Source organism: Ambystoma mexicanum, chromosome 3q (genome assembly GCF_040938575.1).
Source record: "Ambystoma mexicanum isolate Mex_15411 chromosome 3q, UKY_AmexF1_1, whole genome shotgun sequence".
Taxonomy (NCBI): domain Eukaryota; kingdom Metazoa; phylum Chordata; class Amphibia; order Caudata; family Ambystomatidae; genus Ambystoma; species Ambystoma mexicanum.
Genome location: NC_090926.1, coordinates 1,072,323,892 through 1,072,344,870, shown reverse-complemented (window position 1 = coordinate 1,072,344,870; position 20,979 = coordinate 1,072,323,892). Strand labels below are relative to the sequence as shown.

Sequence of the window (20,979 nt, the reverse complement as noted above, 5' to 3'; positions counted from 1 at the left end):
TGCCAAGTCATTACTTTAGGAGTTCCATATGGATACTCTTTTGTATCGCTTTTCTCACAGGTTGCAGTGTGTTTGTTAACACGCAGGACCGGAGCATCAGGTGTAGTGCAAGTGATCGTCAGAGTCCATGTAGCGTCTTGCATCAACCCGTTCTTTACAGAGAAAGCGTCTGCTTGGCAGGCCAGGAGCACCCACAGCAAGGCAAGTACCATCCCCATCATGTAGCACTATGTTCGTGGTTTGAGCCTAGTGGCAGGGATATAAATGGGCATGTCAGAATTTTGCAATAGTACAACATAAGTATTTCCCACACCTTTACTCAACACTTCCCCAGCCTGGGACTTTTTGTTCGGATGATGAACCCACACCTTTTTCCCAGTGCTGCCAAACCCGCCCTCACCCCTTTGTGTAGTGTCTGGGGCTTGTTTATTTTCAATCACTTGGAGAACAACTGCTTGCTCACAAATCAATTGCGCAATGCGGTCATATTTAGTCACTGGTACCTCAGATGAACCAGTGTTGTATAAAAGTACTGAAACGCTTCTCCCGATGATCGGGATCAATCACACCTCCCAAAATGTCAATGCCTTTCTTTGCCAGACTGGATCATGCAGCAATGCAACCATAGGTGCCAGCTGGCAATTTGATGCCAATGCCCAGCGATATTGATTTGGTTTGCCCTGCTGGTATTACATCATCTTCATAGGTAGACAAATCAAGTCCAATACTGCCCGCCGTAGCTTGCACAGGCAGCTTTGCTTCTTTATCGGTTTTCCAAACAATAAATCTTTGTAGTTTCTACCCTTTCACTTGTCAGTCTCACAAAGGGTGTTTGTCGGTTTCCCAAAGAACGATTATTCAGTTCAAACAAGGCTTGTGTCAGGTGATTGAACCACCCCTTGAGAGTGTGAATCTGAGTCAATTTCTTTATTTGCTGCTTGAGCAAGCCATTGCTACGTTCAATGAGAGCAGAAGCTTAATGTGCAGTGTCCATTTGATGCCTTGTTCCTGAGCCCAATTCTGCACATCGTGTCCTGCAAAATGGCTGCCTTGATCTGATTGGATTTCATCTGGAATGCCATAGTGTCTTATGAGATATTCCATTCCTTGTAAGGTAGCCCGTTGATCTTCATGGGCGGCTGGATGGGACGACATCAATCCAGAATGTGTGTCTACCATTGTCAACACATAATGCTTTCCATTTTCTGGCGGCAAAGGTCCGATGTAGTCAACTTGCCATATGCTGGCTGCTTTTTCACCTCTTCTCAAAGCGCCTTGAGGCTTCCTTTCTAGTGGATAGGGCTTTACTTCACAGCACACAGGACAGCAGGAGGCAGCTTGCTTGGCATGATCCATTGTAATAGGCAGTTGTCTCCTCTTGGCCCATTCATAGGTACCCTGTTGCTCTACATGTCATGAGGTCTGGTGCGCCCAGTCTGCCATTCCCTGCTGCACTTCTGTTTCTTCAGGAGTTGTTACTGGGCGAATCTTTGCCATTTGATCTGCTTCATTATTGATCAGTGCAGCCAGCGAAGTGTCAGGTGGCATGTGTGCATCAACATGCCCGATGCAGATCCTGCATTTCTCACCTTTGCTCCACATCTCTTCCCAGAGATCATGCCCTCTCTATATTTGAGTGTTTTTAATCTGCCAGCCGTCTCTTCTCCATGCCGGTGCCCAATGAGTCAGGCCTTGGTATGTAGCCTAACTGTCTGTGTATATGTATGCAGTTTCAGTCTTTCACCTGTTCAATCACGGAGGCCACTGCTTGCAACTCAGCATATTGACTGGAACACCCCACTCCTTCTCTCATTAGCAGTGTTTCGCGGTGGGGCTGGAATGCAACAGCTTGCCAGTGTCTTTGCCCTTTATCATATTTTGCAGTGCCGTCCGTGAACCATGCAAAATTCTGTTCTTCCGTCAATGTAGCATAGGCGGGCGTGACTTTGAAGGGAGATTCTGGCAACGCAACAGGGATGCTTGGTTCAGGCATTGTTTCCAGATCTACTGCCTCCAGCATTTGTTCTTGCAGCTTGGACACCCCCTGTGCGGCCAACTTTTGCACGTTGCTGTAGATACCATTTCCACTTGACATGAGTGGTGTCTTGCGCCCTGCCACTCTTTCCGCCTACAGCACCTTTGCGCACCCAGCCCATGATTGGGATTTGTGTGTAAATTGTCACTGGTTGCTCGCCTGTGATTCGTTCAGTCTCAACTAGTGCCCAGTACACTGCAGCAATTTGCTTTTCAAGCGGAGTATATCTTGTCATAGGATCTGAGTTTTGTTGACCAAAAATCTTGTGGCACTCTTTTCTGTCCTTGTCTTTGCCACAAACTCCACACAGCAACATCATTGTAGACAAGAATTTCCAGTTCAAAAGGATCATCTTTTGTCATGGGACCCAGCGTGATGTGATTCTGCAAAGCGTCTTTAGCCTGTTTAAAGGCAGTCTGCTGGTCTAGGCCCCATTCAAAGCCATGTTTTTTCCTGGTAACTTTGTAGATTGGTTTCAATATCAAGCTTAAATGAGGCATGTGATTTCTCCAAAAACCCATTAACCCAATGAATCTTTGCGCTTCTTTTTTTATCCACTGGTTGGGTCATCTGCTGTACCATGTCTATCACAGTGTCGGGGATCTTCTTTACTGAACTTGACCACATTGCACATAAAGGTTTCACCTCTTGAGCAGGCCCTTGTACTTTCGTGGGATTTATAGCCCACCCACGGTCCTGCATGTGTGTGATAAGTTTTTCATCAGCCTTTTCCACATGTGTTTCATCATTGCTGGTTAACATTATATCATCTATATAATGGGCAACATGCACATCATCCAACTGCGCCATTTTTAAGTCTCTGGCAATGAATCCATGACAGAGTAGGACTGTGCAAGTACCCCTGCAGCATTCTAGTGAAGGTAAATTGTCTGTCCCCCCAAGTTACTGCAAATTGATCTTGTGATTCAGCATCAATATCAATATCAATGGAGAAAAATGCATTGGCCAAATCAATTGCCACATGCCATTCGTCCACTTCTTTGGTGAGGTTTACAATCAAAGTAATGTCTGGCACAGCCACAGCCAAAGGCGGCACCCTCTTGTTCAAGGCATGAAAATCAACAGTCAGACGCCATGCCCCATCTGGGCGGGGAAGGGGCCAAACCGGAGAGTTAAATGGACTGACTGCTGGCCTCATTATGCCAGCTTTCACTAATGACTAAATGGTTTCACCAATCTCTTTGTGCCATCCCGGCAGTCTGTACTGTTTCATGCACACTGGCTCAGCAGGAGGAGGTAAATGCAAGTGGGTCCATTTAGCATGCCCAACTAAAACATGGCTTACAACTCTTGCATGGATCTTCCGATTGCCAAAAACAAATTCACCTAAGTCACACTTTTGCCCATCACATCCATTCCCAGTATGTACTCTGGTATGTCAGCAATCAACACATTTGCAGTGAAAGGCAATCCCTTGCCAATTGACATTTCTGCATTAAAGGAATTTGCAACAGTCTCTGCCCCCCATAACCATTGACTAGGACTCTGGGGTCAGATAATTTATTGGGATTGCCATTCAGAATTGTCACTTCAGCTCCTGTGTCTAATAGAGCCAAAACATGTTTCACCTTGTCATTTAAATACAATGTAAGAGGCACAAAAGGGAGTCTGTCTTTGGGACTGGTTCTCTTTATTAACCGTACCTCAAAGACAGAAACAGCCCTTCAATCAAAAATGGGGTCAAGGACCTCCCATTTTTCCTTTGACAAATCCGGATACATTTTTGCCCGCACTTTGGGCTTCAATACCTCTTCCTCAGAGGGTGCAGTAGGCCTAATTTTGCCTGACCCCCCTGCTTCTGCAACTTTTTGCATTTCTCAAGCAGCGCAGATGTGGGTTTACCGTCTCTCTTCCTTTGGAATTCCTGCTTTTTAGTAGGTCCACCCACATTTGCCTGCGTGTAATTTCAGTAGTGTCAGTTTTCTCTTTGCATTCTTGCCATGCTTAGGCGCGCTGCATTGCGCTCATCCAGCCCATCTAATTGCCCAAGTAACTGTGCAACTTCACCAATGGCTCTGCCATGGACCCAGCAATGAGAGTAATGCTCCTCCATGTGGCCAGAGGCATTTCGCAATAAGTGCGCGCATGCCTGCAGTGAAAAGTTCCATATCAGGTCCTGCAAAATTTGCACTGTACATTGCGCACTGTAAACCCATCTCGCTAAGCTGATCTGTCGCTTCGGGTAGTGAACTCCACTGGCCCCCCATTTCTTCCATATCCATTGGACTTGCATACAAATTTTGTTAAAGCAGTCTGAAGCCAATTAAACAATGAATGTGAACCTTGCAGCCCTAACGCGCCCCGCAAAATCTGACCCAGCATGACATTGGTAGTAATTGAGCCCATCTTCGATAACTCTTCTGGTGTCAAGAAGATGGCATCACTTCCAGTATTCCAGACCCGGAGAAGCCATTTCAGAATCGGTTCCCCAGCTCTTTGTCTAAACAACTTGCCAATGTCTAACAACTCTGTCTGGGTGTAATCTCTGACAATCTAAATATTTCCACCGCCAGCTTGGCCTTTTGATTTATTGGTTATTAACGGCCGTGCTGGATAAGCACATTTTTTCTGAACACATTTCCTCTCCCTCGGAACAGTCTAGCTCTGCAATCCTCACTTCAAACTGCTTATCCCAGTCAAAGGTCTCTCCCTCATTGTCGCTAATCTCGCCAGACCATAAATTTGGATCCCATATATCTTTCCTAATTAATGCCCAAATTCTTATCTTTGACGGCTCTTTATCTCTGCCTGCGCTTGTGCGTGGCTACGCGCACAGCTAAAGAGGTACATCTGTCCTCCATCTGATAGGTCCGTTTGACGGACGATTCAAGGGTCTCTCTCATGTAATGTGACTTTGCATTTATATAGCGCCTTATGTACCATTGGTATAGTCTCAAGGCGCTGGCAGGCTGAACGCCCTCGGGAACTGAAGTTCAAGTCCGTAGAGGGAGCAGAGAGAGTCAAAAGGTGCGTGTGAGCACCTGATATGTGTGCAGCTGGTGTGGCATTCGTGTGATAGCTGCTTTTTTAGCAGTAGGTGTGGTGTTTGGGAGATCAGGAGTATGTGTTAGTTCTGGCAGGTTGTAATCCAGACCGAATCTGACTGCGTTAGGCCTGAGGAGAACGCCTAGGCTGGAGGGTGTGTAACCAGCAGTGTTTAGATAGGGTGATGGGGAGCATGAGGCAGATGATGGTATGAGAACAGCTATACCGAATGGTGTCATAGTATCGCTGTGTTCTATTTGAGTGGTGGTGTAAAGAAGAGAGTAAGCGTGGAGATGTGAATATGGTGGTTTACTGTAGGTGCTTGATCGAGCCCACTCCAATAGTTCCATGTACTCCGACTATTCCATGCATTACGACTGTTTCAAGCACTCAAACCGTTCCTTTCAGTGCTCTTTCAGACGTTCCATGCCCTCCAAACCATTCCATGTACGTCACGCCATTCCGGGCACTCCAATCTGTTCCATGCACTCCAATCTGTTCCATGCACTCCAATCCGTTCCATGCACTGCAACCATTTTATGCACTGCTCCATTCTTTCGTTCTACCCACGTTATCCTTTCTCCATGCATCATCCACCCACATACATCATCTTCACATGTTCCATCCACTTAAACTGGTTCTACCCATTTCACACATTCCATCCACTTCACCCATTCCAAACACATCATCCATTCATTCACCTACTTCATCCGTTCTACCATTTCACCCGTTCCACCCACTTCACCCATTTTACATCAGTTCATCCGTTGCATCCACATACTTCACCTTTTCCATCTTTTAAATCCAACATTGTACAGGTAGGATATTAGGCATGCAAATTCAATTTTGCACAGAGAGGATATTAGGCACACTTCTAAATTCAACCCGGGCACGCTAATAGGCACACTTCTAAATTCAACCAGGGCAGGCTATTAGGCACACTTCTAAATTCAACCAGGGCATGCTATTGGGCACACTTCTAAATTCAACCAGGGCACGCTATTAGGCACACTTCTAAATTCAACCAGGGCATGCTATTGGGCACACTTCTAAATTCAACCAAGGCACGCTATTAGACACGCCTCTAAATTCAACTATGCTACAGGGAACATTTTCTAAATGTACTTTCTAAATGCAATTATGCCACAGATATGCTATAGGGCAGGCTTTTTAAATGCAATTATGACACAGATCAGCTATATGGTAGACTTTTTGGGTTTTTGGCACAGTGACGTTATTAGTGACGCTGTCTAAATTCCGCTATGCCAGAGTGATGTTATAGAACGTCACTTGGGTACGGTGGTCTGATACAACACACATACAAGCTTTGGGCCAATCGGGGGGGTGGATGGGCGGGACTAGGGGAATGAGGAGGCTGGGAGGAAAGCAGGGGCTGCGGGCGGGAAGATGGGGGCGGAGGGGGTCTTGGTCAGGAAAACTGCAACCTGGGCTATCGATTAGGCACACTTCTAAATTCAACCAGGGCAGGCTATTGGGCGCTCTTCTAAATTCAACCAGGGCACACTTCTAAATTCAACCAAGGGAGGCTATTAGGCACACTTCTAAATTCAACTTTGCACAGCAATGATATTAGGGACGCTTCTGAATTCAACCAGGGCACGCTATTGGGCACACTTCTAAATTCAACCAAGGGAGGCTATTAGGCACACTTCTAAATTCAACCAGGGCAGGCTATTAGGCACACTTCTAAATTCAACCAGGGCATGCTATTGGGCACACTTCTAAATTCAACCAGGGCACGCTATTAGGCACACTTCTAAATTCAACCAGGGCATGCTATTGGGCACACTTCTAAATTCAACCAAGGCACGCTATTAGACACGCCTCTAAATTCAACTATGCTACAGGGAACATTTTCTAAATGTACTTTCTAAATGCAATTATGCCACAGATATGCTATAGGGCAGGCTTTTTAAATGCAATTATGACACAGATCAGCTATATGGTAGACTTTTTGGGATTTTGGCACAGTGACGTTATTAGTGACGCTGTCTAAATTCCGCTATGCCAGAGTGATGTTATAGAACGTCACTTGGGTACGGTGGTCTGATACAACACACATACAAGCTTTGGGCCAATCGGGGGGGTGGATGGGCGGGACTAGGGGAATGAGGAGGCTGGGAGGAAAGCAGGGGCTGCGGGCGGGAAGATGGGGGCGGAGGGGGTCTTGGTCAGGAAAACTGCAACCTGGGCTATCGATTAGGCACACTTCTAAATTCAACCAGGGCAGGCTATTGGGCGCACTTCTAAATTCAACCAGGGCACACTTCTAAATTCAACCAAGGGAGGCTATTAGGCACACTTCTAAATTCAACTTTGCACAGCAATGATATTAGGGACGCTTCTGAATTCAACCAGGGCACGCTATTGGGCACACTTCTAAATTCAACCAAGGGAGGCTATTAGGCACACTTCTAAATTCAACCAGGGCATGCTATTAGGCACACTTCTAAATGCAACCAAGGGAGGCTATTAGGCACACTTCTAAATTCAACTTTGCACAGCAATGATATTAGGGACGCTCCTGAATTCAACCAGGGCACGCTGTTAGGCACACCTCTAAATTCAACTATGCTACAGGGAACATTTTCTCAATGCAATTATGCCACAGATATGCTATAGGGCAGATTTTCTAAATGCAATTATGACACAGATAAGCTATATGGTGGACGTTCTGGACATTGGCACAGTGACGTTATTAGGGACACTGTCTAAATTCCGCTATGCCAAAGTGATGTTGTTATATACACTTGTAAATCCAACTTTGCACAGAGAGGATTTCAGGGCATGTATCTAAGTTCAGCTTTAGTACAGTGATTCTAAAAGGGCACACTTTCTAGATTCAACTTTAACACTTTGACGCTATAAGGGCACATGCAATTTATCACAATTGTGCCTTTTGTAGTACATGCTATCTTTCGCAATTCCAACTGAGTGGGACAGGCTATCATTCGCAATGCACCTACGTGAGGGATATGCTACCAGTTATAACTTTATCTAGGAGAGGCATATGCCAACAGTCACAATTCCGTTTGAGCGTGATGCATGCTATTAATCCCTAAAGTCAAGTTGAGAGTGGGACATGCTAGCATTGTTACACCCGTCTCAATTTGGCTAATTTTCACTATTGTCTCTAGGAGTGTCACTAGTTATTAATGCATGTATGCTAGAAAGTATTGCAGGACAACATTTACAGTCCAGCATTGAATCAGGTTGGTGCTCAGATCTCTCTAGGTGTGCATGGTGTAATTATTTGGCAGTTAATAATATGGGAAGGTAAGGTAGAGTGGCTTGGGTTTTCTGGAGTAGAGCGATTGCTCTACACCCCACCCATGCCACACTTACAGTTTGGGGGGTGTCTGTCTGCTGCTGGCGTCCCCTGCTGACACCTGCAGACCCTTTGTAGAGCTGCTTCTGTAGGAGCTGCCCGTGGCCTTGGTGCCCTTAGCCGCAGGGGCTGCACGGGCAGAGGGCTGCCCTGGGAGGACCAGTGATGAAGGCCTCGAGGCCCAATCAGAGTGGAGATGGGCGGGACTAAGGGAATCGGGAAGCCGGGACTGCAAGAGGGGCCTGCGGGAGGGAGAGAACAGGGCGTTTGGGCCGCAGAATGGAGGTTAGGTGGGCACAAAAGGAAGATCCACTCACCAGAGGGGCGCAGCGTAATGGGCAATTTGCACGAGGAGCGGGACTTTAGGAGAGAGAGGCACACCGAGTGCTGGGCCAATCAGGGGGCGGGTCTAGGGAAACCAGGAAGCCGGGACTGCAAGAGGGGCCTGTGGGAGGGAGAGAACAGGGCGTTTGGGCTGCAAAATGGAGGTTAGGTGGGCACAAAAGGAAGATCCATTCTCCAGAGGGGTGCAGCGTAATTATGATTTGTTGCTCGTGGAGCAGGGAAATCTCATCGAATTTTCGAATTTGTGCATCTTTAAGTAAGTCTTTCTCATGCATTTTCCTGAGCGCCTGCAGGAACAACCAGCCTATGCTCCCTGTGGCCATCAGCTCTTTACGACTTTTTCCCTGTGGTAAACTCTCCAAACACTCACTAATTACCACCGGGGAAACATCATTTTCAAGCATATGCCATGCCATTGGCGCAGAAAACCGATACAATATATCTGCCACCGATGACCATGCATTTGTTGCCGGACACCCAGGAATGTGGCAGAGTGCACTGTTTCCTTCATTGCTTTCACCTTTCCCCTGTTTCTTCCAGAATGGCATTATGATCGCAAATCCTGCCAAGACTACGCCAAATGTAGTGAAAAGGGTATCTGCTCACCCCAGGACCAGCCTTGATGACCCTATGACCCTTTTATCACCCCTCACAGGTTTGTAACTATGCGAAACACAATGTACTCATTCTGGATGAAACCCACTCAGAAGATGATTTTATACTTGCATTTATTTACTAATAAATCAGACTAAATTCAAGCTGCAATTTTCTATAAAATGGGAATCAAAAATGCAAGCTAAACAATGCAGATTATTAGTTACAAGTGAGATGCAAATATCTTGTGCTCCTAGAAATAGCTGATCTTGATGCAATCTAGTCACACCTAGGACCCATGCCGCCCTTTGTGCCTGGCACCACTCCGGAGCTGGCCTAGCTCCAGTAGCCTGCACAGGAACGGGATGTAACAGCAAGAGCTTCTGTTTTCCAGTGCTTGGCTGGTCTTTCCAGGCGCTGCTCTATGTGCACACTCCAAACGACCCAGGAAGAGTCCCTCCCCCTTGCAAAGGTGAAGGCATCTTATTATGGCCTGCTTGTCTATCAATGAGACGCATTAGATTTTCGAGAACCTTGGCGACAGAGCCCGCCGTGCACAAAAACATGTTTTTGATAGGACGTTTCCAAGCTCTTTGGCTCCCCGGGTCGCTTCACCTTGTTTTGGGAAGTTGCGCTTCTCTACATTCCAACCTTATCAGTCTGTGCTCAGTGCTCCAAGCGAAAAAGCGGTGCAAGGCAGTGCCGGGTTGCAAATGTCTGCGCAGAGCCTCTTGCAAAATGGATGTTTACACACTGAGGCGCTTTTGCAGTTAACCCCTCACAAGCACAGATGGGCTCAGCTCAATCATGTGCTTGAATGGCATTTTTCTACACTCTTAGAATAAGCTGAATATATGCTCAACAAGCCTTAGGCCAAGAAAGCACAGTTAGCTCAGTAGGTTAATGCCAGTGTCTAAATGCTTTCCAGTACAGGGAATCCAAAAGTATTTACCTGCTAAGAATATTTGTGGTCTCTTGTTGTTCTAATAACCTTTTTCCTTTTACCAACTTCTAACCGTATTCTAAATGCAAACAGTAAGATATTAATGTCCCCAGCAACCTAGCGATTGAAGTCACCTGAGGGTGTAGGTTGTGTCTGTGGGCCATCCCAAAAAGGGTTTTCACTGATTTTATAATATTAAGAGTGTGTGTTTTGAAGTGTATTTGAGTGTTACTTGTATATTGCTCCCTTCTCAAGATGGCCTACTCTGACTGATAAATAAAATAATAATTGTTTATTCAAAAAACCTTGTGTAAGTGTTTATTTGAGTACTTGTCACTGTGAATCTTTAACTCCACTACCGCTCGTATTGACCCCTCTTGAGATGAGCCTGGCTGCTCACCACGCTACCAAACTGTGTAGTACAAGCTTATACCAAAGGTTGGGTTTCCTATTACCTGTAGTCCGAGTTGTTGTAGTGCACCCTTCGGGTACTGCATACAAACTTTGCCTAACAGGGACCTATTGGCATGAATGACAGATGTTGTTTGTTACCCAACTTAATGGTACTCCTATTATCGACCTCGGAAGGATGAAAGGCTGAATGCACCTGCCGGGATTCGAACCTGTGGCCATGAGGTCAAACACAGGCCCCTGTAGTGGGTGCATTAGTCCACTGAGCCACAGACCTGGCTCAATATAAACCATTTCTGCCCCTGCTATTTCTTATTTTACCTGTATGTTCCTTTCCAGTCTGTCCATATGTACTGTACAATAGTGTATGAAGTCTCCTCCTTCTATAGGTTCTGCTAGGAATAGAGCTGGGTGGACCACTCGACATCTCACTACGTCAATGGCTGGGTTAGTGAGTATCACTTCGTATCCTGATGCCCTTTGTGTTGTCAATGCGCTTTTGGATTTTTTTGAGGATGGCAAACTGAGTGCTCCACGTACAGTACTATTCGCGCCACCTTGATGGCAAATGCTGCAGCCACGAGCGCTTGTTTGCAGGGGATGTGTTCCTGCATCACTGGGTCTAGAATACCACTGTATAATATTTCAGTGTGTGTCCTGTAGCGTTTTTTTGTGTGAGGACCGCCATCATTACTGAGCCGTCTGAATGTGAGAACAGCCAACACAGTGTATGAGTCAGTGCATCTTTTAACTCTTTGAAGCTCTCATTTCTGACGTCCATTTCTGTTCTCTCTCCTCCTTTTTGTGCTTGTTTGATGCCCTGCAATAGGGTTTTGGTTAATGTGGAATAATCTAAAACCCATGCCCTGCAATAGTTGCACAGTCCCAGGAACGTCTGCATTTCCTCCACTGTGCATGGGTGAGCTGTGGCCTGAATTGCTTGTACCCTCTCTGGCATTATCCTGCGTCCTTCAATGGCTAGTATCTGTCCCAGATACACAAACTCTTCGTGGCAATATGGCCATTTCGCTCAGTCCACCTTGTATTCCTTGTCTGCTAGCAAGTTCCAAAGGTGTACTGAATCTGCTCTATACGCTTCCTCTGTCTCACTTCATGTCAGTAAATCGTCAACCTACTGGATCAGTGTGCTTGGCATTTGTACTTTGCTTAGGTCCATCTGGATCACCCTATTAAAGATACTAGGCGATTCACAGTACCCTTGGGGCAGTCGAGTGTGCTCGAATCTGGTCCTGAGATACTTAAACATGTTTGAATATCTTGAATCTGGGTACAATGGGATGGAAAAGAAGGCATTCTTCAAGTCCATTACTGTGAAGTACTTTGCCTTTGTCGGGATGTTGCATAATATTGTGGCAGGATTTGTAACTGAGGGAAATTATGGAGCAAACGCCATGACTCGCCCTTTGATTTCTTTATTGGGTATATCACTGTGTTGCATGGCAGTGAGGATGTCTGGATGATGCCTTGCTGCCATATTGCGTGTAGAGTTGAGTATATTCCCCTCATTTGCTTCCCTGGACAATGGTGGCAAAATAGGGCCAGACCCTCACTTTGCCCCTCCCACCCCCAGAAAAGCAGAAAGGATCTCCCCCCCCCCCACCTCCCCTCCTTGGGGGAGGGTGCTGAAGAGGGTGGGGCTGGCCCACAGGCATGGGTCGAGCCCCCCCCCGACTCCCCTATGTATGCCACTAATGATGTAGTGGAATGTTGTTTTGCCTTCCTTGGGGGGGGGGGGGGGGAAATGTGTGCAAAACAGCACCCATCTGCCATGAAAGAAGGCAAAACATTGTGCCCCCTTTTTATTTTTTTGGTGGGGGCCTAATTAGCTTGCAGAGGTCCACCCCCAAAAATCTATTTCCTGGCAGTGGATTGGTGGTCGAGGAACATAATTTCCTGATTACATTGGCGCATGTAGCGTCCGCCAATGTCATCACGGCAACCCGGACCCCCCTCCCCTCCAGGCATGGAAGGGGAACTCCCCCCCCCCCCCCCCTTCACTGTCTGGGGGTCAGGGAGAAAGAGGGAGCAGCAGAGGGGGGTAGGAGGGTGGCAAATCCTTCCCCCAAAGGTAAGCAGGGCGGAGGGTGAGGTATTTCGCCCTCGCACTAGAAACAGTGCAGAGGACAAGGTATCTCGTCCTTTTAACTTAATGGGTTAATATTATTTACAGTATTGCGCATTATCAGTTGTGATGCTGAAAATATCCCCCTTCTATGTTCTCCGATCCCCAAACGCCTCTCACCAACACACGTCTCACTAATTCCCCATCACAATTTGCATTCCTGAACCTCTCACTCTGTCATACGCATACTCGCATGCTCTGTCACCTTAAGTCCTTGATGCTAACGTTTCAAACATCCACTTCCCGGGAGGTTGTAATCTCATGGACACTACTGTGGTGATGGGCCCCCGGCGCCCAAGTTGGAGGCCTGCGTGGGTGGCGGGATCCACCCACGGTGGCGCATATGGCCATCAGCACCCATGTAGCAAAGCAAGGTTCTGTACACTGAGAGAAAAAACCCTTACCAACATGGTCGCCATGGATTAGGAACTCTGGGCTCTGTATGGAGCCCCTCGTCCATTTCCATGGCAGCCAGAGCTGGGACTGGAGCACAAGTGGAATTGGGGGGGGGGGGGGGGATTTAAATAAATAAATAGCCGGGTCTGGTGAGGAGATGATGGCGGATGGGGTGCAGGCCATCAGGCGGCATATGATGATATGATATGGCATTTGTAACGCGCCTATACACAAGTGTTTCAAGGCGCGACGAGGCAGGGAGGGGGGGGATCAAGGGGAAGACAGACAACGATCCTACTAGGCCAGGTGACATTCAGACCGCGCAAGTGCAGGGGTAAGGGGAAGGGGAAGGGAAGGGGAGGGGAGGGGGAAGTGCAGTACAAAGTAAGTAGAATAAAAAATAAATAAATGGGGCCAGCTGGTGGCAAGTGCAAGGTAGGTGCAGACAAGTGCTGGGAAGGGGGGGGCTATAGGGATACAGAGACAGTCCCACAGTGCAGGGGTTGCCAGGGAGGCAGTGCAAGTGGAGAGTGGCTGGGCCTAGGACAGAGGTCGGTGAGGGTGGCCCAGTTGCAGATTCAGTGCAGTTTCAGTGAAGAATTTAGCAGGGGAGAGGTAGAGAGAAAGCAGAAGCAAAGAGGAAGGTTTTGAGGTGCTTCCGGAACCAGAGATGGTTCTCCTCAAGTTTGAGGGAGGCAGGAAGGCTGTTCCAAAGGGAGGCCCCTGCTGCGGAGAGAGATCTACCCCCAGCTCGTTGCTTCGAGAAGCGGCTGACCCTGAGGGAGTTGGAGACGGATGAGCGAAGGGCTCGGGAAGGAAGATATTTAGGAAGAGAGAGTTGAAGGTATTTAGGCCCCAGGCCCCAGAAGGCCTTGTGGACAATGCAGAGGGTTTTGAACTTAATCCTCGCAGCCACTGGGAGCCAATGTAGAGATTTCAGTCCTGGAGAGATACAGTCCCTGGGCTTGAGGCCAAGGACCAGTCTCGCAGTTCTGTTCTGGATGAGTGGCAGAGGGCGGAGAGTGGAGGCAGGCAGGCAGATTTAGATAGAGGCTGTTACAGTAGTCCAGCTTCGGGAGAACCAGGGCTCGGTAGACAGTGAGCTTCTGGGGGAAGGAGAGGAAGGGAAGAATACCTCTGAGGAGGTGCAGCTGGTAGTGTGACTTCTTAGAGACGTCAGATATGAGGAGAGAAGGAGAGTGTGGAGTCGAAGATGACCCCGAGGTTTTTTGCCTTGCAGGTAGGAGCAGGAAGAGGGCCAAGAGAGGCCGTCCAGAGAGCTGCAGGGAAGGTGGGAGTGGGTGTGCGGATGAGTAGAATCTCAGTCTTACTGGCATTAAGGCAGAGGTCATTGGCGGCACACCATTCCTGGATAGCAGACAGACAGAGATGAGGGAAGGAGAGGAGGAGGCCGAGGGTAGCTTGAAAATGAGCTGGGTATCGTCCGCATAGCACTGAAAGTTGGGGCAGAGGCCGGCGATGCGGTGGGCAAGGAGTGCCAGATACTGGTTCAACAGCCAGGGAAAGAGATTAGATCCCTGGGGAACACCACAGGTGGAGAAAAAGATGTCAGAGAGGAAGGACCCAAGTTTGACTTGGGAGGGCCGATTGGAAAGGAAAGAGGTCAGCCACGCCAGAGCCTGACCAGTGATACCCAGGTTATCATGGAGACGGTTGAGCAGGATGGCATGGTTGACAGTGTCAAAGGCAGAAGAGAGATCGAGCAGAATGAGAACACACAGAGTGTTGGAGTCGAGGTTCAAGAGCAGGTCCTCACGGATGTTCAGGAGAGCAGTTTCCGTGCTTCTGGCCGCTCTGAAGCCAGATTGATGGTCATGAAGACTACCAACAGATTCAGCATGGAGGATAAGCTGGGAGATGGCCAGTTTCTCCAGGAGCTTGCCCAGGAAGGGAGTGATGGAGATTGGGCGATAGTTAGCCGGGCAGGAGGGGTCGGAAGAGGGTTTCTTGAGAAGAGGGTGCACAAGGGAGTGCTTGAGGGGGGATGGGAAGACTCCAGAGGCGAAGGAGTGGTTGCAAAAGTCAGCCAGGGCAGGAGCCAGGGAGTCAATGTGGTCATTGATAGTTTTGGAGGAGCAGGGGTGAACCTGTTTAGACGAGACTTTCATAGATCGGACTTGTCTGGAAACCTCGTCAGCAGAAAAAAGGGGAAAGGCAGAGAAGGAGGGAGGCGGGGTGGCTGCAGAAGGGCCAGAGGAAGAGCCGTGGGCTTTCACTGGTAGTGTCAGCCTGCGTTCCTAGACACCTGATTGGCGGCTCCCCCGCCCAGGTTGCTAATGAAAGAGTGCATTGTCTTCAAGGTGAGATTGTTGATGTCTATCATTTGCTACTTTAAAGAGACTGGTCTGATGTGGACTAACACCAGGTGCCTTTTTCAGACAGCAGTAATGCCAGCTAAACTTCAATTTAAAAAAAAAAAAAAAAAAAGTAAATCTACAGGTATACTCAGCAGAGTAAGAAAGGGGTACTGTGAAAGACAAAGATGTCACAAAGAAAGTACTATATAAATTCAGTGCTCTTGTTTGTGCCGGAGTCGATGATTCATAATATCCCCTGCCTACATTCAGTGATCGGCATCAAACTTTCCTAATATTGTAGCATGTAGTACATAGCTGCACAAAGATTACTACGATTCCAGGAATAGATTAGCTCTGTCTGACCGAAGAAGCCACTTCTCTGGGAGGCTGACATACTTCTCCGGGTTCTATGTCATTCTATCTGGTGGCATTTTTTTTTTCCTTCTTTTTTACCAAAGAAAAAAACTAATCGAAATTGATGCCCCTATTCTTTATTTTTTAAACTATCCTGTGTTTTTTTTGGGGAAAAAATACTCGTAAAAACAAAAGCATCAGAATTGCACCCGTCGATGAAGGAACACTATGCCCTTTGCAGATGTCATTACTATTTCAGTCTCCAGCTCTGTCCTTCATGGTCAGCCCTCGCCTACCAAATAGTGAAAGGGTTGCTCGTTTGTTGGTTCTCTTAAATATCTTTCCAGAAACAAGCTTTAAAAGCCCAACTTTATCTACACCATTTTTTTTTTGTGTGTCTTGGTTTGAGTCCTCCCCCTCATCCAGGTCATTCTCTAGGAAGGGTTATTCCGCTGTAAACAATCTGGGTGTTCTGTAAAATGATTAAACACAACTACGAAGTGTTATTGGTGAGAACTCCTGTATACTTTTTTAATATTGTTTCCTGATATAACATTTAGTGTTTCTTTAATCCTGCAGGACCCGACATGATGTAAAACCATGTCATTGGAACGTGTCATGGCGACAGCTTGGAGGGCTGAGCTGGGCTGAAGAATGAACTTCTCTTGCCTTGGGCTCTGTAAAATCTGCTTCCTGGTATCTGTGACTTTCTGCACTTTCCTTCTGCTCTTCATTCCCCAAATCCAGACTCCTTGGAGGGCCCGTATTTATCCACAGCCACGTCCCCCTTCTGTGCTAAATGCCACCTGCAGCAAAAAGTTCACCCTACCGGGAACTGACCATGTCCAGCGAAAGAACCCCACAAGCATTCCAGATATCACACCCTTTGTAGATGATGGTAACGTAGAGGACTGGAGGGGCCTTGGCCCAGGAAGAGGTGGCCCGGAGAAAACACTTGTGTTGCCTACAGATAACCCTGAAACATACAAGAACTTGCGCACCTCTTCCATTAGTTCTGTCAAAGATGCTCTGGATCTAAAAGATATTTTTATTGCAGTGAAAACAACACGGAAGTATCACAAGACTCGTCTTGATCTCCTCTTGCAAACCTGGATATCAAGAGCCAAACAGCAGGTACCGTATGCGCAGCTGTTGACTGTTTTTGGATTCGTGTATTTTAATATCGCCCTTTCCATGGGAAGGCCTCTCGCCCATTAGGCTGACAAAATAAGCTTTTAAGATCTAGTTGATGCAACCAGATATTCTGTAGAATATTTAGACAAGATTGTAGTTGGTTACTAGACATGAGTGTGAATTGTGGTTAGCATTAAATCGTTATCTGTCAGCCAAATCGTCTAGAAAAAAGTAGTGATGACATATACAGAACACAAAACATTGTTTTAAAAGATGGTGGTGGTAAAAGCCTGCCAACCTGAACTTCAATGCAAAGCGTGCCGTACTACAAATGTAAGTTTTCAGTTCTTCCAATCTGTTGTAAACTGGTCTGCTTGAGCATATTTCATACTGTGAGGGGGCAGAAATGCGAGACAGACACAAAGGTATATAGTTTTCTCACATAAAGCCATTTTATTAAATAAAAAGGGTTGAGACAAACGCCACCCTGTCCCTAAGAAGAATGTCCCTACCTAACAAACTAAGGCTAAAGAAAAATGACCTATTGTCCAAAATTTATCTGACCCTCACACTAACGTCCACAACACAGACAAGGTTAGTTTGGCTGTCTTAAAGTTCACAAAATAATATAACAATTCAATCTCGAATTGTAATTCTTGTGACCAGGGTTGGATCCCCTACCTCCTTGATCAATTCAGGAATATCAAGTTCCATTTCAAGAAAGTTTTATCGAATAATAAGGTTCCGTCCAATTTAGTACACCAAGTCTTGTTCGTTCAATATAGCCCTTTCCTTTGATACAGTCCATCTCTTTCAAAGGCTGGTTCCCAATTCAAAGCAATTGTTAATGTTTCCACAACATTGGTAAAACAAGTCTTTTATTCCACACATTAATTTATAAATCAAATGCAAGTGTTCCTTTCGCCATAGACCAAACACTTGTTGGCATATCTTCTTCTTTCAAAAGAAATACTTTGGTCTGGGTGTTTCAACAAAACTTTCTGAACTGCCACAGTACGTCAAGATAAGGTGATGGAGTTATTACTACTTTTCCCACCACCTCCTTTTTTGCCACAACCCAGTACTTTAAATCATCTTCTTATTCCTGGTATACTCTCCTGCGATGACTAACTACCATTGGTCCCTTTCCTTGTTTACTCGCCGGTCATTATAAAACTCTGCTACAATTTGTACTCTGTTGTAATGGTTGGTTGTTTCAGATTCAACTGCTTCTCTTGATAGTCTTTTCTTCCCAAACTGATATTCCACAAATATGCAAGTTATGATTCTTCCCCCCCCCCCCCCCCCCCCCCCCCTTGGTCTTTTATGCAAGGAGAGCTTTGCTCCTTTAGCCTTTGTTTGCTTGTGTAACGTCTTGGCTGTTGGCAATGCTGGTTAGAATTGTCTCCCACTTGGCATCTTTTCCTGAGAGCATTGTACGCAATTTGCCTGATTTTCAATCTTATTTGGCTTTGGCAATGCAGGTTATCCTGTTCCCCTATGTGGAATCTCTCATTAGAGTTGTGCTCCGTTCACCTTAATTCAATATTCCAAATGCTTTTTCTCACCTAGCCGTCTCCTTCGGAGCTCCCAAGAATTGCCTGCTTCGGGCCAACTCACTGGTATGGATTGCTGTCTCCTTCCGATTCGCTGGCATTGCTGCAGGTCTCTCAGGGGCATCTTCTGCTTCGGACAGCTCCTGTTGGTCTGCCGCAGTGCGCGCCAACCTTCACCGGAGCTCTCGTGGTTCTGCACACACTCCGATGGAGATTCACTAGAGCATTCGACGGCGTGTAGGGAGCTTCTTTCCTTCACGGCATGGTTTGCCTCAATACCGCTTTCCGCTGCGCGTACTCTGCAATGCCACGACTTCTGCCACACTTTGCATACTGCATTCTGTGGCTGCCACAATGTCCTCCATCAGCTGCTTCTTCTCTCCGCTGCATCTCTCTTTCGTTCACACCAGAAATTCCTTGAAATGTTTAAAGATCCTGCTCATGTGTTGGTCATTAAAACAACTAGAATGCTCACAATACTTCACTAACTCTGAGCCCCTCTTCCCCATCTCAGTACTAAGATCATCATGGTACATGACGTCCATAATGTTCTTAATTGTTTTTGGTTCAAAATTGTCAATTTCACAATAAGCCATTAAGGCTATAGGAACATTAGGGGAATTGTCTATAGAGGACGCCCATTCCCCTTCATATGAGTCCCCTCTCATATGATCCTCTTGCAGAATACCACCCCCAGGGTCAAACTTGTGTAGCAGCTGCCTTTCCCTGGCCACCTGGGAGGAGGCCAATGTCGAGCATTTAGGGATGATCTTGATGGATCTATCACATACCCTTCCCCTAATGTCGCTGGTTTTTACCGCCTGTATTGGGGAAACACGAAAGGAAATCTACATTACTCTGTTCTTTTCAAACAATAGGGCTGTTGTAGATCTAAAACCAGTGCATGACTCTGGCTTTAGTATCCTTTCCGAAGACTCTGCCATTTAAGGGGAGCATGGTCTGCAACCAAGCAAAATATTCTATCTGTGTATTTTAGATGGTTCACAGCCCACTTAATGGCTAATGCTTCAAGTTCCAGAGTGGCTTAATTCTTCTCGAGGAAATAATGTCTTACTAATAATAGTGAATTGAATGTTCCATATACGTGATGGTACGGCCACTAGACCAGTATGTGATGCATCTGTTTGTAAAATGAACGGCCTATTGAAGTCTTCCATCTTAAAGACCGACTCACTACATCAAATGTCCTTCAGTTTATTCAAACATACTTGGTCTTCAGGGCGCCAATTAAGTTTTTGAGGCTCTGCAGTTCTATGCGTGTCTGTGAGAAGGGAAGTGATGGAAGCAAAGTTAGGGAACTATACTCTGTAGTAACAGAACAGACCCCGAAATGGCCATAGTAGTTTCTTGGTTTTGGGAGGGCCTGGGTTTCTTCAACCGCTCTAACCTCTTCAGTTTGAAACTGATTTCTTTCCACAAAAAAGTCAAGCTACTTTACTGCTGATCTATTCAGATGACGCTTTTTTTGGATTCACAGTAAGTCCATCTTTCATTAGAGTCTGAGTCACCATATATAAATGGGACCTATGTTCCTGCCAGCATTTTACTGTGAATATATATAAGCTCCACAAAATGAGGCATACGGTCTGAGAACATGCAGTGTCCTGGGAGCCCCTCTACCGAGAACAAACACAGCCAAATAACCTGTTCTCTGGGAAGGTGTCCACTCGGGTGGGTCTACAACCGCATTTTAGCTCACTGTTGCTTTCACAGAGGAGAAATAACCATTTGCATATCAGGCTGGTCCCACCCGCTTGGCAGTCCAGCACCAAAATGCTAGGAAATTCTCTGCTGAGCAAGAGTACCAGCAGCAAACCAGGCACGTGTTTCAGCCTTGTTGGGCCCCATCCGTGAGGTGGAGCTGTGCCTCTAAGCACACTGAGCAAGGGGTCCAAGTCTGGATTGCCCTGGGTAACTGGGTAAAACCCTAAGTTCCTATACATACAGGTGAAAGTGAAAGGCCCCCAAAAATAGTTAATTCTCCCAATGAAGTCCATCAAGACACATCCCTGGAGGGAATGAGACCAAGACCAAGTACTGGTTATATGAAAAGGCTTTATCTAAAATAGTGCAAGCCGAATCTACTCTGCTCACGCCGAGAGCGCTATGCAGAAAACATGTTACAAATTACTTTTATACGTCATCGAACAGAGGGAAGGCCTAAGGGGCACATGAACAGTTGGGATTGTTCACTAGGGGTGAACACCTATAGGTGACATAGGGTCGAAGGGTTGTGGTTGGCTCAGGAGCACGTGGTGTAGCGATGATGCTTCTTGGGTCAGTCGGTCAGCTGGGCTCATCGAATTGGTATGCGAGATCGGCAACTGTAGTGTTTCTTTATTAAATAACAATTTGACACTTGCCCTTGTGGCCA

The 20,979-nt window shown here is 46.6% G+C and overlaps 1 protein-coding gene across 2 annotated transcripts in view; it reads left to right on the top strand.

The window, feature by feature from the left end:
- The window catches only part of RFNG (RFNG O-fucosylpeptide 3-beta-N-acetylglucosaminyltransferase), a 282,630-nt gene that overhangs the window by 30,438 nt on the left and 231,213 nt on the right, over positions 1-20,979 (top strand). The window contains exons 2-3 of one of the 2 annotated variants that reach the window (XM_069655318.1): positions 9,276-9,390; positions 16,474-17,028. In XM_069655318.1, coding sequence (XP_069511419.1) covers positions 16,549-17,028 — 480 coding nt within the window. In that variant the 5' untranslated portion in view covers positions 9,276-9,390; positions 16,474-16,548. The remainder of the gene's footprint in view (positions 1-9,275; positions 9,391-16,473; positions 17,029-20,979) is intronic. The other variant, XM_069655319.1, reaches the window with a different exon arrangement.